This window comes from Thunnus thynnus, chromosome 7 (assembly GCF_963924715.1).
Source record: "Thunnus thynnus chromosome 7, fThuThy2.1, whole genome shotgun sequence".
In the NCBI taxonomy this organism is placed as follows: Eukaryota; Metazoa; Chordata; class Actinopteri; order Scombriformes; family Scombridae; genus Thunnus; species Thunnus thynnus.
The window spans coordinates 22,575,914-22,594,881 of NC_089523.1; the positions used below are offsets into that span (position 1 = coordinate 22,575,914).

An 18,968-nucleotide genomic window follows, 5' to 3' on the forward strand; every position below is an offset into this window, starting at 1 on the left:
AATAGTGATAATAGCACCTTTTCAAAGCTGTTACACGGTTCTGTATGTAGCAATTTTGAACATGTCCTTTTTCATGTGGTGTCTTCATGATTTTATCCACTCAGTCAATTTTAGGTTCATCATGTCAACACATTCACTCAAGTCTGAGGTTTTTCCATTTGGCATCAATTTATTTGACTTTCAGGGACAAGGAATACTTGATAAGCATTTTGCAAAAGATAGATAGTTCTACTGCAACTTTTCTCTGGTTAAAAGACTAAAATCATGTTAGAGGCAGGAGGATTTCATTTGCATGATACACTTAGGCACAACTTTCAAGTCTCTAATAGAGAAGATACAGAGGACTTCATACTATCAGACCTTATTAATACAAACACTTTGACATCCTTTCCTAACACCACTGGAATGCTGAGGTAAAGCGTACGATCACGAAAGGTCATTTTGTGGCACCGTGTACTGTATAATCGATGTACACAAACTGGAACAGGATAACTGGTTTTAGCTGGTCTTATTTACAGATCTAAGGAAAATGTGTGGGATAATACTTGAGCCCTCTCGCTAAAAAAAAGAAAAAAAAAAGATTTAATTCCAGTTCCCATGTCCACTATTATTTGTGCAAACACACACAAACACAAAGAGAAAACTGTTGAACAAGATATAGCAGTGCAAAGTTATTTCAGATTTCTTGACCTTACAACAATGTTAGGAATGCGTTCATTAAACATGGAATGTTGGAGATACATTTAGTTGAAAATTCATGACAGTTTAGTTGCATTAATTAAGAGATTAGAAATCAATTTATCCCAAAAGCGTTAGAATGTAACAAACAGAAGGGTGATAGCTTAAAAATTTAATGCAAAAGATTTTACACAGCGGATACCGTGACAGGTGATTAGTTTGATTCCCAAGAAGAAAAAAAAAAATGCATTAATGAGGAAGGACAAGACCAGCAGGCTGAAGCCACTTTTAATGCCTCATGCAAACTGTTCTTTTTCATTGTTCACATACTGTTTACTGTAAGTCGGTTTCCCTTCTTCCTCCCTTTACCAGCAGCGGCTACAAAGAAAACAGCTGCACCACCAGATGTTGTACAGTAGACAGGTACCTCCGCCACTCCAACGCAGACGCTGATGAGTCTTGTGAGAGGAGACAGGAGGGCAGCGGCTCTACCCGCTTTCCTCCTTTGCAATCTTTTCCAGTGCGCTCTCCGAAGCGGCCGAGCCCTCGTACCTCTGAGAGGCGATGGCGGCCTGGTGAGACATGCTCTTCCTCACCACGTCCCCTTTCCTCCACAGTGTGATTTCCTGAAAAGAGGAAGTGTTTGAAGGTTTTCAGACTTTATGAAGTACAAGGATGATGATTAAGCTTTTAATCACCTGCGAAACATCTCCGAGTGGAACATACTGCACGGAAGAAATGAAAAAACTTGACAAGTGATGTTTCTTTTTTGAATCACAACCGTGGCAACCTGTTGTGGTACTACAGCTGATAACTGATAACAATAAAACTCTTTCACAGCAGGTGTTTTTGTAGAACAACACAGCTGTAACTAACAACATTAATGGTGGCTCAGTTCCATCAAGTGTCCCAGTAAACCATGACAGCGAACCAGTATGCACAGTACCAGCACGTTGAAACTGACTCACTTAGATGGAATACAGCCGTTATCAATGTTATTAATTACACCTGTACTTTTCCTGATATGACTTTTACTGCGTACCATTTTCATCTACATAGTAATTGCCATAGTATACTGTATAGGGCAGCAACTAACAGCTATTTACATTTTTGATTAATCTGTTAATTTTTCTTATTCATTTACTGTTTAATCTGTAGAATGTCAGACAACAAAAGAAAAAAGACCATCACTTGTTCTTAGAGCCCCAGAAGACTTATTAAAACAAACCAAAATATTCTCAGTTAACAAAAGCAGCACATTTGAGAAGCAGGAAGCAGCAAATATTTGGCATTTTTGCTTGACAAATGACTTCAACAATTAATGGATTCTCAAAATTGTTGTAGATTATATTTCTGCAGATCACTGCATTGACTTATTGTTTCAGAACTAATACTGTTTTTGCAAAAAGTATACCAAAACAAAACTAACCAACTAACAGGAATGATACAGGATTTGAGCTGACAAACGTCAATTAAAATCTGACTTAACTCAAAATGCCACTGTCAGTTTATGTTCACAAAGAGGAAACTAAAAGTGTTTTCAAAAAGTATGAAAGCTTTTTTTGTCTTCCAAGATCTTTCTATGGCTGTCTCAGCCCACCCTCAATTTGCAGCTCATACTACATACTCAAAGCTACTGAAACACAGCTTGTATTTATCAAACAATGTTACATTTATATTTCATTTCTATCTTTTGTCAATTCAACATTTAGGAAACCTTGAAGAAACCCAGCCAGAGGTGTTAAACATGGCCAAGTAATCAAGCTTCTGCTGCAAAATGTTACAGTGTTAATAGTGACAGTAAAAAAAAGGTATTTACATGGATCATTCTTAACTCAGATTACTACCAGATGTAGGAGAATAGATTGACTGAGCTCCAAGAGTGACCAATTTGACTTTTTTGCTTTGAGTACTGTCTTTTATCTGTAGCTTACCTGCTGTTTGAAGTAGCGTCTCTCCTCCTCATCAATCAGCACCAGGTTCAGGTAGTAGCGCACAGAGAACTTCTTGTTGATGTCTCGCATGGTGGGAGTCAGATCATAGCCAGCCAGGAATAACCGGATGGGAATGGACTCTCCTAAAATATAAAATACGTTGTAACAGGTTGGATGATATCTATATTGACACTGGTGTGGTTAAATTAACTGTCTGAAATTATAATTAAATATAAAGTGTTTTTTTTTTACCCCTGACTGGTGCTCCGTCCATGATCTCATACTTGGCAATAGTGTCATTTTCATGGTATACGCTGGGGCCGGTGCCTGTTGTCTCACGTTTGATTATGTCAATCTCCATGTGTTTTATCTTAATCCTCACCAGCAGAAAATAGATTTTTCCAACAATAACATCTTTCAGATGGTACCTGTCAGAAGACAAATCAACATAGTTTAGGTATGTGCATATGGGTAAGTATACTTATTTATTTTTCTTTGTTTTTTCCCCCATGTCTGCACTTTCTACAGTTATTTTGTTCATCTTAATATAGAGATTTTTTTCATTGCGTTTGTTTATACAGCAAAAATTAATAAATCATAAGACAAATGACGACACAAGTATGAACAGATGAAAACAAGGGCTGTAAATAACAAGAAGTTGAGAACCTGAGTATTCGTTTTTTCACTCAGAATCGCATTTTTCCAGTCGATGCTTTAGACAGTATGACACAACTCCATGAATGATATTGTCTCTCTGCATTTGTGCAGCTAGTAGATCTACTGCTGTCAGACTCAAACTAGAACTACTATACTTGACTAGTATACTAACAGTAGTATCTTCAAAGGGTGTTGTATTTATTTTAATTATTTTCTTTGCTGGATATAATACTTTATTCCTGTACCTGTATGTAATTTTTTTTTAATCCTACATTTTTTTTCTTTCTTCAAAGGCAACTTGCAAGTTAACAAATGGAGAAAATAAAAATAATGTTTTCTTACTTAAATTTGTTTTACACAAACTCAAAATTCAAAATAAGTCTTCCTCTAAGGGACTATATGAAAATTATTATGTGGAAACGGTGGTTCAGAAAAGGGTTAGGGTTAGTAGGGTTATGTATTTTTATTTTTACTGAAGGGAGGGTAGTCTAAGGTTTTGGGAGAGTCTGGGAGGGTTTTGGAGATTGAACATTCTTTCTACAGAGATAGGGGCTGTTTAAGTATTTATTACTTGTGAGTTCACTTTAAAAATGGGGTAAAAAAAAAAAAAAAGGTTTTCTTACTTGGATTTGTTATACTCAAACTCAATGTGGAGACAATCCTCAATTCCAACTTCCATTTTAATGGAGGAGTTGAGTTCAGGGTAAGTGCTCAACGTGTGGACGACGATGTCCATCTCTTTACTGATGTCATTTAGTCTTCTGATCACCGTAGCGCGAAGAAAGTATCTGCAATTGTAACAAACAGTGACTGAAACTGCATTTCATAACAATATTGTTCCCACATTTCCACATATAGCTGGTATAATATTTACAACACAAAACATTGAATGTAACTACATGTCAGGCAGGTTAAAGAGTGACACTTATAGTCACTCATTTCACCGCCTGTAAAGTAGAGTGAATGTTCAAGCTTACCTTAGCTTAACATTCTGGCCTGTGTAGGACTCGTAAGGTTTTTCAACATGAGTGAACTCGAAGTCAAAGGTCTGAGACTGAGTTATTTCACCAGGTCTGGCGAGGTCTTTCACCAGGGAAACAAACTCATGGTGGTTTCCTCTGTCATAATACAGCTCTAGAAAGGAAAGATATTATTAACAGATATTATTAACAGAAGCAAAATAATATTCATTTTTAGATTTTGCACAGTAATTACTCAGTTCATGTAAATAAATATACATTTTGAAATATGGAGCCTGAATCAGTTATGCATTTATTTTATGATTGTCCCTCATCAAACTTTGGACAGATATACAGAAATTTATTTTCAATAAAACTGTGTTCTTTGTTCTTTATTATGAGTCTCTTCATGGGTATATTCACAAACACTGTGCAAGATTTCCTGAGTCTTTCCCAAAGGCACTTTGTGAAAATTGTTAGGGCGAAGAGGGGGGTTTAGAAAAATGGAAGACTTATGTATTTTTTCTTTTTGCTCTCCCCCATTCTCTCAAAAAAGAGAATGGGGGAGAGCTTTTAGAGATTGAACACTCTTTCTCTAGAGAGCACATTTTTTGTCACTATCTTCCTTCTTCACTTGACTCTGCATCTTAACAGGAAGCAGAACTAAAGTAAAACGTGACAAAAAAAACACGCCATGTAAAGTGACAGTGACAGTTCTTGGTTCAAAACTAAAGAATGGCTGGTATATTTTATAAACAGGAGACATTATTTTATGTTTGCCATAATTTTAGCGATTGCTAATTCCACTTCTTGTGTGCAGTTTGGAGTTATGTGAAAGTTTTTATTCCATTAACATATAAAAGTTGAAACTGGAGCACATCAGCTTATCTTTGTGCACCTGTAGTTATCAAAACCATTTCAACAGTGTTATATTACTTTGAGATATTGTTGGAGAGAGAGTTGCAATTCTTCTCTTAGTCAAGTGGAGGGTCCAAAGAAAACATTGATAACAATGGAGAAGGCCTTGTGTGCATTACAATTACAAGCATCCAATATTCCCAAAAAATAAATACCCAACAATATTTGAAAAACACAGAAGGTTTAACAACACTTACTGCTGTCTGAAGGTTTATCCAGAATACTTAAAGACTCTTCTAACCATATGGATTAAAAAAATAAAGTTTTTCCTAATCCAAACATAGGTGTTGCTTGCTCAACTCATACAATGTGAACCAAAAATTTTATATTATCAGTTGTATTGTGATTTTTATGTAATATTTACATACAGACTAACACAGTGATATTTTGCTTGTGTTTCACAAAATGAGCATGGCATATTTCATTGTGAAACAGATTGAATATCTTTTCATCCAGACAGTTGGAAGAGTCTTAAGGTACGCTGGAAAGAACACCTGTAAGTGTTGTTAAACAACCCTCTGAGCTTTGTTGATTGTTAGATACATACTTTTCAGGAAATCTGATGCTTAGCCTTGTGACATGATTGTAATGGTGCATGAGAGGCACATACTGGGATTAAAGAGGGCCTTGCTTTTTTAAAAAGTGAATCATCATGTTCAGCCTCCCCACTCTATCCCAATAACTTTCTAATAGTCCCTAATTATCCCCTTATCCCAAATATTATTCAATTAAAAAGGGTTATCAACACAGACTGCACTGCATACTGTATGAGGTCATTTTGCATTGGTGAACATCTGTGTCTGATTTTTTTTCTTTCTTTCTTTCACCTACCTATTTGTCCAACAAATTCAATTTTGATCCCTTGGTGCTCTAGCCTCTTCCCGGGGTTCTTCAGTGTGACATTCACCTTTCCACTGACAGTTTCGCCATCATAGAAAAGAAAGTATTTGTCTTTCTTTCCATCTTCAGTCTTGTGTTCAGCCTTCTTCCTCGTCTCAGCGTCATTCAGGACTACATCGATTTCTGCAGTTTGTCCAAAACTAAAGAAGCTCATTGTAACGTCACGCCTGTGCTAACTCTTATAGTAACGTTACTTCTTAGCAAACTAATAAAAAAAAACCCTGCTGATGTTTCAAAGTAGAAAACACACAATAAGGCCTGAAGGGTGTGCGACCTCTCTCTGAGTTAACAACACACTATTACATAAGAGAAGTCAGAGATATTTTACAGACAACATTAGCTACATGTCCACACTCATTTCCACTGATGAAGCAAAACAGCAATACGGTTGCACAACAAAACGCGCAATAATACGTCCATCGGCAAATCAGCCGTTTCCTTTTTTTCTTCTGTTCACCTCAATGTTTCCAATAAATAGTCTGCTTCACAACGGACACGATCCTCGCTGTGTCAATGTAGATATTACATGTTTGTTTTCGACAAGAGAATACCGTGAATGTTGTCAAATGATCAGGAAGTACGTCACCTGCCCTGCCTCAACTACTTCCGGGTTGATTTTTTTTTTTTTTAATAAAATAGCATGGATGTTAGTTTTTTTCTTTTCAAAACATAAATATTGTGTAATACTTACTGTACTCTGACATCATTCGTAAGATCAGAAAGTTACTGCATTTACTCAACTTCTGCACTTAAGTACCATTTTTACTTTCCTTTTTCCTTCTGCTCTAAATCTCAGTGGGAATCATTGTACTTTTTACTACATTTAACTGACAGCTGTAGTTACTAGTTTTTTGTTTTGCAGATTTTTATACAAAAACATCAACCTGCTGTATAACATGATACATTGTCAACACTATCCCACCACAAACAAATGCAGTTAAAATTAGTTACACCTCTACCACCTACAAATTACAATGCTGCTTAGATGTATTAGATTAATCCAATATGTATATGTAGTTTATATATAGTATGTATATATATAATGCATAATGCTCTGAGTACTTTTACTTTTGAGTACAAGTACATTTTGCTGATAATACTTATCTTACTTTAGTAAAAGTTTGAAGGCAAAACTTCTACTTGTAAAGTATTTTTACAGTAGGGTATTGTTAACGTGAGAAAAGAATCTAACATGTTAAGAACTAAATTATTTAGGCTGCAGTTACTATCTGTATAAAGGGGTTAAAATTGCCACTTTACGACTAGATAGTTCAGAAACAAACTAATTCTTACAGTAGCTCATCAAAAAAGTAGTTCAGTCAAACCACTACCAGTTTAGTAAAACTGTTCTTGCAGTTTTCCCTGCACTGCATTCTTCAGGATTTTTCAGATTTCACACATTTTTCTTGTCAGTCACTCCCCGCTATTTTCAAGTCCTTTCTCAAAATCAAATTACACAGATGTAGTCTGACGAAACATTTCCACAATGACACACATGAAATATTTACAGTTCAAATGTATTTAATAGTAACAAAATAATATGAACACATAGCATTAATATCAAATGAACAGTGGACATTTTACAACAGTTCCTGAGTTTTTACATAAATCATTGACACTAATGTTTGAAACGATATACTGTTAATACTGACAGGCTCAACACTGCAGAAACACACTAGACAGTAAATACTGTAAGTTTATTTCAAACAAACCATTTTATTGCAGTATTTACAATAAGGTATGGAGTGCAATGTAAGAAAATTAAAAGATAAAAAAAATGTATTATGTACATTAAATACTAAGTCAAAACTGGACAATATGTCCAATACTCACAAAATAATTAGTAAAGCACAGAAGGTCACTTATACACAGAAACAGCACTCTAAAAATCATACTTCACCACCTTTATAGTACATATTGAATTTGCAGCATAGTGGGATATATGTTACTCAATTTTATGGGTTACTCTGTACTCGTACATACTTGTTATCATCTGTAAATATAATAAAGGCTGATAAATTGTGCCTTATGAATCTGAGCTCATCAGCCTTTTGCAGTCTGTTATTTATTGCCTGTATAACTACAGTATATACAAAAACAAGTTTCCACTCTTGGCCACTTGAAACGAACTAAGACCATGTTTATCTTATGAACAAAGACAATGTAAAGGAGTTTTGTAAAACAATTTCAGTGTACACAGTAAAAAGTTTAAGAGTTATAAAAGAGAACTTGTTCAAAAACTGTGAAGGAATGTAGCTTCCAGCATCTTTTGCAATGAGAGCATGGGCCAATTGTGAAATTTCACAGCTTTGAAATGGTTTTATTGTATAATAGAAAATGAGGAAATCAAATCTAAATTAAAAAAAGAAAAAACTAAACAAGTAAAAACCCAGTGTTTTAAATGAAAATTAATCCTACCAAAAAAATAAAAAAACTGTTTTACCTTATAAAAACAGTGTCACAAAATGATATTAAAATTACTTTGGCAAGTTGGTTGATTTGATTTTGATGTGCATCAGAGAATAATGTGCCATGTTACACCTCAAACTTTACCATCTGGAGCATCATTGTTTCAAGTTAACCTCAGCCGGGTTTTTTTTTTTTGTTGGTTCCATCTTATCCTCTCTCTCAGCTGTCAAATGATGAATGAAGACTTGTGGCGAAAATGTCCCTTTGAAAAATACAAATTATAAAATCAGTATACAGTTCCACTCCTACTCCACGACTACTGTTTGAACTTTTTGCTTTTGTTTAATATGTCCCTTTAACATGCGGTAAATAGTGTTTGTGTTTACTTCAATCTCTCGTAAAATGAAGCGTAACGAATTTTGCAGTTTTTATTTACCTCATCTGCATCACCATATTCGACACCGTCAGTCTGTGCTGGCCAATTGAAGCTGAAATAAATAAATAATAAAACACAGAAGTCTTGACATAGTGCAGACATGAAGCCTTGGATACAGAATAACAAACAGCCTCTTTTCCTTCTTCTGTGATGTAGTTTATACTCACTTGTTTTCATTGTGACCTTTTTTGGAGAAGCAGCCACGTTTGAGGGAATGACAAATGGAGCAAGTCAAGATCAAGAAAACAATCACTGCACCGAATGACTTGAGGAAAATCCCGAGGATGTCAACGTCATCTGCAACAGGACACACAGATGAGATCTTAACAAATTTAGGCCACCTGAGAGATATCAATGCCTGTAATAGTGACTTACAGCTACAAAGTTTTGTGATTTATGTTCAAAATGATTTGATAACTTATTCAATCAATGACTCATTTTAGCCATTTTTAGTTATGCTATTCTTCCACTTTTTCTGTTTCACATTATTCAGTTTCCATTGCTTCACATCATTATCAAACAAATACTTTGTTTTTTGGCCACATTAATATGGCAGGTTCCAACTAAACTAAAGGCTTTAATATCTTGTGATGGATGGACTATAGTTACTAATTTTGATATGATATATACTACATGATTAATCAAGAAACTAACAATAATCAGCACTGAAAACAATCTATATCTGCAGCCCTTATAAAAAAAAACTAAAATTAACACAGGAATACCTGATTATAAAGTTGAAAGACTTTCTGCAACATATCAAGATTCCCACAATTCTTAATTTCATTCATTATGTCAGTATCACAAAATAGTTTCAACTATATGAATAACTATTCAACAAATAGCCTGAACCTCATCCTCCATTCTTCTCTGTATCCTCTTCCGTTTACTCACTCTCACCTGCAAAATAGCATTTTAGGTTGCTTAGTGCTTAGCTTAGCTGATGCCTCACTGGTCCTGGGTTCAAACGGACTTGGCCAGCTGGGACATTTCTGTCTTTCTCTGGACTTTGCTTGCCAAGGGATGCAGATTAGGCGGGTTTAGTTGTCTGTCTGCTGCCTTCAAATGGAAGTCGTGGGGAAGTACAGTGTTTTTGACATGGGAAGTACTGCATATGTCATTATTGCTATTACTATTACTAGTCATATATCTATTATCATTGTTATTGTTGTTATTATGCTTCTCTGTGTCTCTCTATCCCCTCTCCCCTGCCTCCCTCTTTCTCTCCTGACCCAACTGGTCAAGGCAGATGGCCGCCGACCTTTGCTTGAGGTTTCTTCCCGTTAAAGGGGAGTTTTTCCTTGCTGCTGTTGCCAAGTGCTGCTCTTGGGGGAATTGTTGGGTCTCTGTAAAAAAAAAGTGCCCTGAGATAACTTTTGTTATGATTTGGCGCTATATAAATAAAATTGAACTGAATTGAATTGAATATGCTTGGCATATTAGTAGTCTTGAGAGCATGGTTGCGTATTCAAAAATGTTGCATGATTTTGTGTTATTTGTCCTTTAAAGTCATGTTTAGTGATGAGAAATAGTAACAAAAAACTAAAATAGTTATTTTTGTGCATAAAATTTTAGATGATCAAAAATCTCTTGCACACCTGTGTAGTCTTTGTGACAGGTGCATTGGTGGAGTAGCCACTGTGAAGACAGTGTGCGTGTGTCCCGACTTCTTTTTAGTACATGCATAAAATTTTAAAAAGAGAATTCTTCTCATGATCATGGTAAACACAAACCGTTTTGAAGCCACAATTAGCCCTTTGACCTGTCCAGGGTGTACCCAGCCTCTTACCCAATGCATGCTGGGATATGCACCAACTAAGCCTGCCTTTATAGAAATTGGATGAATGAATCACCTATAGTTGTGAATCCTGCCATGATTCACCTGTCCACTAGTAGTGACAACTTTCCTGCTTCTAGCAGATCACCTGAACACATTAGCTGTCTGCTGTCTCTTTTTCATTTGTGGTATACTCTTTTGAGTCTGCCTTGTGTTCCAAGTACTGTCCACATAGACCTGTATAAAATACTGTACACATACGTAATATGAGCTGGTGTTTCTCAAAAAGTCTCAGAAATTGCCTCAAAACTTTGCAGTAAGTAAGTTCCAAAACTGCTTATTCATACACACGTCACTCACAGACTTCCATCATTTGCGGGGGACACTGTGCATGTCCGGCATCGTTCTTTGCTTGGCAGTAGTACTCCCCTGCGTCCTCTTTCCTCACCCTTCGAAATTTCTGATGAGACATTTTTAGACATCTTTCAGTGCAATGACACATAGCTGCTTGTCAGCAAAAATACTGAAGGATGTGTGGCTGTGAATAAATTCTTGACATTTTCTAAAGAGTGGTTGTTTTGAACTTTGCTTTAACATTTCATGATATGAACTTAACATTACTGAATTTCTGCCATGTGTAAAACTAGCTTTTATATCTTTTAAGTAAACCATAAACACATCATCTTAACTTTAAATGCCACATTATCCTCCTTTCTGGTTTAGCTTCCTCACTGGCTTTAGATGCATGGATTAATACTGCTGTTAGTCATATGATGGTTTAGGTTTTGCTCAGATTAAGCTGTTCACATACTTTAGAGCTGTAATTGAGCATCCTTAATGCTTATAAGTCCCATCCACCAACAAGACAGTCAGGTAGTAAAACATACAGTACAAAAAGAAGTGAAGGCCATTAGAAAGATCGTAACGCAGAGAGAAGACGTTGATTTTACAGTAACTCTTACCAGGCCTCCAGTGTCAGGGTTTATGCTGTAAGAAGAGTTGGCAAACTTTGGGCTGTTTTTGTGGTCCTGGGGAAGTTCCTCATTGTTGTGGAACCAGCGGTACTGAGATGCAGGGAAGCCCTCGTTCTCCAGACATCGTAGCTCGGTTGACGTTCCCACTGTGACTGCCTCTGGCACGCTGCACCGCGGTACGACAGGTTTCACTGCATGTAGACACAGACCAAACTGAGAAATACTGAAAAACACCTCTATCTACTACAGGCAATATCACCTTTACAAGATCTTTAAAAAAAACATGCATCAATCACTCCAGATATGACAAGTAACCATTACAAGTTAGCAGAGCCTGAGGTAATGACTTAAAGAGTTAATTGAGAAGATTGACACCACTCCCATATGTGTCCCTTAAATATAAAGCTACAATCAGCAGACAGTTAGTTTAGTGTAGCATAAAGATTGGAAACAGCTAGCCTGCCTCTGTCCAAGTGTAACAAAATCTGCCTACAAGCACCTCTAAAAGCAATCGCTCATTGTAAAACAAGACTCCAGAAAGGCACTGCACCTGGCCAAAAAATAGTCAAGCACATAACACCCAATAAAAACACACATTTTTGTTTTTTACACTTCGTTTTTTCTTTGGATTAATGAACAAGATATAATGTCTAATTAGTGAGCTTAGAGGTGCAGATAGGCATATTTTTTCACCTTTGGAAAGAGTCAGACTGGCTGCTTTCCCGTTTCCAGTCTTTATGCTAAGCTAAGCTAACTGGCTGCTGGCTGTAGCTTCATATTTTTAGGCCAGATATAAGAGTGGAAACAATCTTCTTATCTAACTCTCAGGAAAGAAAGCAAATGAGTATATTTCCTAAAATGGTTCACTGCTCCTTTAAAATTAGTGTAACAGCCCACAAATCCTGAAATATCAATTCTATCTATCTGTCTTAAATGTCTGAAGTGCAGCATAATTTTATCTTGATATGTTAACCCACAGGATTATAAATCCAGATGCACTATGAGTCTTAGACAATCGTAGACAGGTCAATGGTGTGGTTAGACTCTGCTGCCATACCTCTTACTGCAAGACTAATGAGTATCTCATCAAAGTCCCTTTGATCATCGATGGCAGCCACCTCACAGCGGTACTCTGCAGTGTCTGACCGAGTGGTGTTGAAGATCAGAATGTTGGCTGGCTCTCTGAGCTGTGCTCTGTGCTCCAAGTCCCCTTTTCAGAGGAAGAAAAAAAACACTTTACAATTGCTCATTCAAATACACAGCATGACTTCACAGTTCAAAAACAAAATTCAATGCCAAGTTCTTTCAAGGTACCATTCATTCAGCTAAGCTCTGAGTCTTGAGACATTGCTTTGAAATGCGGTGGTCCACTGGTTGATAGGGTTTTCAAAAAGAAAGAGTTTTCCGAGCGGTTTACCTGCTATCTTGTTTTGAAAGTACACATAACTGGGGACACCATTTTTAATCTTTTTCCATTCAATCCTCGGGTTGTTAGTTGAGATGGACTCTATTAAACAGGTCAGTTCGATGGCTGTGAAGAAAACAGAAAGCATGAGCGAAAGAACAGGCATCCCAAATCAGGAAAAGAAAAGCTACTTTTGCTAAATAGGTTGGAGCAACTTACGCTCAAACTCATTTGCCCAAACAATCTTGTCCGTGGTTCGGAGGATTACCCCGAGTGATGATGGAATGTGGCCTGCAGAAAAAAAAAAAGGGAAGAGAGACATTAAACGCTGAGTAACCCTGATTACACACACACACAAGCATTTCCATTAGCAGACATTATCAACTGGGCATGTTGCCTAATAAACAGTGGATTAAAGTGATAAATATAGAACCTCTCAGAGAGTGAGAGAGCCTCAGGATCTGATTTAGGGTAAACACATCATATTAATTACTTCCCATTTCTATTTACGAGGCCAAAATGTGTAAATTGTACATTTTTAATGAGCATGTGTACTCTGTAGTACAGGCTTTTGGCATAAACTGACTCCTAAGAAGCAATATTCTGACTTCACTGTTTGAATAGCCTCCTTTATAGTGGTTAATTAGTTAATCATTTGGCTGGTGATAGATCATAAGAGAATAAGTTCTAAATGTTAGTTTACTGGTACTACAGATATTACTGGAGGGGTGTCTCTAAATAATTGGGCAGTGAAACATTTTTTTTGTTGTTGTTTTGGCTTTACTCCAGCACACTGCTGTTGAAATGAAACAGAGACTGAGGTTAAAGTGCTGACTTTCAGCTTGATGGGTGTTTTACTGTGTTTACATCCATGCTGGAGGAAGCCTTTTAAACACAGTGCCTCCAGTTTTAGGCAATGCAGTGAGACAGTGATGCTCAACATACAGACGATGCAACCAAAGCATTTTTAGAGCCAAATAGTGAAATGTTCTTGAATGACTACGTCAATCACCAGACCTAAATCCAACTGCGTATTTGTTAAATTCAATGAAGACCTAGATGCTGCACATACAGAAGGATTTCAATCTTTCAACACTGATTTTAATGCTGAAAAGTAGAAAAACGAACAAACAAAAACCTCCAGGGTAAAAATAGAGACATTACTTCCAGACAGAAGGTGGGTTGGGATGTCAGATTTATGTCAAAAACATACATGAATATGAGCATCTGCGTCACTTGTTCATTAGAACTCAGTAATGTCCGGGTAACGATATGCCTCTGAGAAATAGATGTAATGGGTCAGTGATGTGTCACCCATTAGAGCAGTGTGCTCTCATTTCTTTTCTCAAACTAATCATATTTGGGAAAATGTGCTATTAAAACATTTATTCACTCAAAAACAAGATGGCTTTGTTGAAGTGGTGTGCAATTTCTCAACTTAATTATACTGAATTTGGCTGTTGTTGAAAAGCCGGCCGTACACCCTCAAACAGGATAACAGTTCAGTTTAACAAATCTTGCTTTACTGAAAGAGCAGCTAAATTGTGACACTAATTTAGACTGGGTACATAAAATAAACAATGTGTCGTAAACACTAAACAAAACAAACCAGAAGCACAGATTACTTAGCAGTGCTTAAACTCAAAGCACATTTAATCAACCATCTTGGTTTCCCTCTGGCACAAACAACAAATCCTTATTTTATGTTTTAAGTTCCTTGCTTGAGTGCACTCCTTAAAGCAATCAGCGCTATTTGTAAATGTCATATTTTAATAACGAGTGGCTTAATTCACAAATTGTGTCAAAAATGGGCCAGCAGAAAGCCGATTCAAGCAGAAAATAAATGAGTATGGGGGAGGAGGGGTGTACAGCAACAAATTAAGGAAATGTGAAAATTATAACTCCAAGTAAACACATTATTCCACAATTTAAAATGCTAAAGATAAATAAGCATGTTTCCACCTTCCGCTGGAACTCTATACCCAACCTATTGTGTCTGCGCCACTTCCAAATGCAGTAATTACTGGTTACACTAACACACTAACTGCACCCATGCTGTGTAATGAAGGCATTCCCGCTCCCAGTGGGGGCTGTATGAAGGGCTGAAATTAGACAATAATAATCAGTGTTCATGTGAGCAGGCTTTGAATACTGCAAGACATACTCTCCTGCTTGCCTGAGGCATTCTGACTAACTCTGAGCTAAGGCATTTGTTCAAAGCGGTCTTGATGGCACACGAATGACCCTGAGATGTACAGTATGACTCTGAGCCAAAGGGAGCCAGCATATAGCCGATGCTCGGTCTGAAAGTGATGAAAACATTGGTTCTGCCAAAGCATCCGGTCGTATCTGCACAGCTGCGGACTCTGATGAGATCTGACTCCCAGGTCTCAGCTTCCGTCTCTGTTGCTGACTTTCCCACCCTGTACATCAAGAGCTATTTTTACCCCAGCTGTGACTGGACATCCTGAGAGACACAAGAGACCTCGTCCAACAAACAATCCCCGGGGTCTTCAGCTTCATACACAGTTAGGAGTCTAGTGTTGTGGGCTAAATCCACAATAAATGCAGAAGCTTTTTCTTCATACTGCAAGTTCACATGAGGAGGAAGGGTCTGATTTTTAGACGCAAAATAAAAACTACAGTGCTTTTCACAACTCTAGTCATTTCATCACCACATACAAGTGTGTCACATGTTATTCTACGTTTACAAGAAATGATTCATTTAATTAAGTTTTGCTGAAGTCTGTTTGTTTTTCTACAGCACTCTGCAACACTGTGAAGGTCCTTGGAGGCGCCCTTCGCTGCTACATGTCGTCACCCTCCCTCCCTCTAGAATAAACTTAAAAAAAAAAGGATAAATGAAGTTTACTGTCATTGTTATTCTCAGTATATAATAACTGATAATGGGGTTACAAGTAATCAAGATCAAAAATCTGTATAAATCTGTGTTATATGATTCCTGTTAGAGGTTCTTCTCCACCCAAACAAAACCAAAAGTAGGCCGTGGGAAAGAATCACCACAGTCAATTAACAAGACAATGTATAACTAATTGCTAATACAAGCTTAGAATAAAAGCATCCATACAACAATTGTTGGTCCCGTTGTGGCACAATGTAGGCCAAAGAGAAGACAATATTTTTGAATTATGAAAATAATCTCAGCGCTTGCTGGAAAGCAAACACAGGCTCCTTTTTAATCCCTCTGTTGTCTCTGATGCATAGGCAAAGTAGGTCTATAGCCTGTTCTGAGAGAAACGCGCTCTTAAATAGCCACATTCTGCAATCCTCTTATGCACCAAATATGAAAACAATTACCCATCCCCATCCCTGCGACAACAAAAAAAGTTGTTGATCCAGTGCATCTATAAAAAGCATCTTTCCCAGACATTCCAATGCAGAGCAGACGCAGCGAATATGCTGAAGACAGAGCTTCAAAAAACATGGAGGAGTGTGTGGACCGAGGACCACTGGCATTCACAGCATACTGGAGTGACTGCATAATAACAATTAATCACTCCAGTAGATTAAAACGAGATGGTCTTATTTTCACAAGAACTTGAGGGAAATCTAAGACACACATGAACTGTGTTTTGCCCTTGTGTCCACTGAAGCCACTCTAGGCCGCATGAATGACAGCACTGAAGAAAACACACTCCCTCTACGCCACGAGATCCCACAGTGAATAAACATTAAGCTTTTAGAGATGAAACAATTAGTCCTTTATGGTCATTTTTTTAAAGCAAAAAAGCCAAACAATCCCTGGTTCCAGCTACTCAAGTGTGATGATTTGCTGCTTTTCTTTGTTTTACACCATTGTAAATTGACACTCTTTGAGTTAGTACTGTCGGTCGGACAAAACAAGCAGTTTTGAAGACTTGTTTTAATTTTGTCACTATTTTCTGACATTTATAGACCAAACGATAAACTGATTAATCAATCAGTAGCTTAATCCATGATGATAATAATCATCAGATGCAGCCCTGGTAAGTTTTACACCTACTCCAAAATCAGAGAAAGAAAGCAGAAACATTCATTTTGTCTTAATTTAAATAAAATTATTTAAATGTATGCACCATTGTGTCCCAATTATATGAGGCATAAATTCAACAATGCTAATACTGATTCATATTCATTATTCAAACCTAAATGCAGTCTAAATCTTGAGGGTAGAATTTTAGGCTATTAAAATAGTCTAAAACCTTGAATTTTGATCATTTGCCACGCTGCTGTGGAAGTCATCTAGCTACATTGTACGCGCTGCATCGGCCGTAGGTCAGTCCTGAGTTTCACAACCAAACCACAGTGTCAACAATCTGATAAATGAAGCTTTGCCTGTCAGCCGCTTAGTCATTTGATTGACCCTCGCAGAGGACCTGGGTCAAAAGTTCAACATTTACTGATGTAATCTGCCATTTAGAAATCACCCAGTCCATTGCCAATTTTCCCTCAGCAGCAGCAGCAGCAGGGTGACCTCACACCAAGCGTACACCAGGGGTGGACACAGCATTTCATACATTGATAAGCCCAAAGCTCCAGCTGGTTTTTAGGCACCATAACTTAATGTACAGCAGATTGCCCTCCACCTGCCTCACTGATAACACCACGCTCACCATCATCAATCACCACAAAACCTCTATACAAATACACCACTTGGATGAGATTCAAGCTGGGCAGCACTATGGCATTAAAACTTTGGGATTTCACATCTCATCTTAATGAGATATGGATTTTATAACTGTATGGGCCTGTGGTTATGCTGCATACACAGCAGATGTTATTTGAGATGCTCTAGCTTACAGGCCTGTTATTTCTGATACCTGTCATGTCAGTGCTAACATGACAGGCTCCCCTCCATGTGTCTGCGCTTTCTTTTGCCTAAAGTAACGTCCGCTTTGTTTTCACTCTGGAGAATTTCCTCACATTTAGTTACTCGCTGGTGACAAGTAAACACGAGCGATGTGATGTGAAATTTCGAGGCTTGGTTAAACATTTGTAATGATTAAAAACACATTAATTTAACACTATGTACGCTGTTGAAAACGGCACTGGTTAGCAAACGGTAACATAAATTAAACGTTTAAACATGAAGGATGCTCATACGACGACGTCATTTTTCAGGTTTCAGCCGCACAACAGCAACGTTAGCGTTACTGGAAACAAGAGCAGTCGTTATAACGTTATGTACTTAACACCACAACAATTAGTTAACAATAATGCTCTTTTTTTCTTTCTGCTCAACCTGTTTGTGTCAAGCTAGCACAACGTCTGGTGTAACGTTAGCGGTGACAGTCAGTCACATTACAGCTCTGATTTTAACGGCAGCCGCACCTAGTTAAGTGCACAAACGATTTGATAATAGCACTGTCAGAAGGGAAAATAGCTTACCTAGGCTGGTGTAAAGAAGAAAACAAGCTATCAGTCGCACAATCGCCATCTTGCAGTGTCTCATTTATCGGTTACAATTGCACACACTCAGCACCTCTGAGAGGTATGAGGATGAAGGCAGAAAAGACTGGTGGATGTTGCCATCGACGAGTTTCCATAGCTACAAGGGCTTCTGGAGCTGAGTCCTCAGCGCTGTCTGACAGGCAAGAGGCGGTGCCAAGTGTGAACTCCTCCTCCAAATTACTCACAAATCTCAAAGTGTTGTCGTGGAGAAAATGTAGCCATGGCCCTCTAGTGGTTCTGTTTGTACTGGAGACGAATCTAATAATGTCCTAAGGATAATTTAAAAACAATAGTCGAGTGCCAAGTGAACACTTAAGTAGGTTTTTCTTGCCACAATCATTCCTCCTGTTCATAGTGGCCATTAGAGGATCCCTTCATAATGCAATTACAATGTAAGTGATGGGGGCCAAAATCTGCAAGCCTCCTTCTGTGCAAAAATGTATTTTAAAGTTTATCTGAAGCTAATATGA

General features: G+C 37.5%; 2 protein-coding genes across 2 annotated transcripts; both read right to left on the minus strand.

Annotated features, from left to right (window-relative positions):
• Window positions 1-149: 149 nt before the first annotated feature.
• On the minus strand, window positions 150-6,643 carry LOC137186239 (vacuolar protein sorting-associated protein 26B-like). The gene is made up of 6 exons (XM_067595000.1): window positions 5,978-6,643; window positions 4,247-4,403; window positions 3,893-4,057; window positions 2,865-3,040; window positions 2,613-2,755; window positions 150-1,304 (listed from the first exon to the last, which is right to left on the minus strand). Exons 1-6 carry the CDS (start codon window positions 6,198-6,200, stop codon window positions 1,167-1,169), a joined length of 1,002 nt encoding a protein of 333 aa, XP_067451101.1. The 5' UTR covers window positions 6,201-6,643; the 3' UTR covers window positions 150-1,166.
• Window positions 6,644-7,549: 906 nt separating this feature from the next.
• jam3a (junctional adhesion molecule 3a) lies at window positions 7,550-18,625 on the minus strand. The gene is made up of 9 exons (XM_067595004.1): window positions 18,436-18,625; window positions 13,267-13,338; window positions 13,060-13,173; window positions 12,700-12,852; window positions 11,631-11,833; window positions 11,029-11,128; window positions 9,059-9,188; window positions 8,892-8,943; window positions 7,550-8,717 (listed from the first exon to the last, which is right to left on the minus strand). Exons 1-9 carry the CDS (start codon window positions 18,497-18,499, stop codon window positions 8,682-8,684), a joined length of 924 nt encoding a protein of 307 aa, XP_067451105.1. The 5' UTR covers window positions 18,500-18,625; the 3' UTR covers window positions 7,550-8,681.
• Window positions 18,626-18,968: the final 343 nt, after the last annotated feature.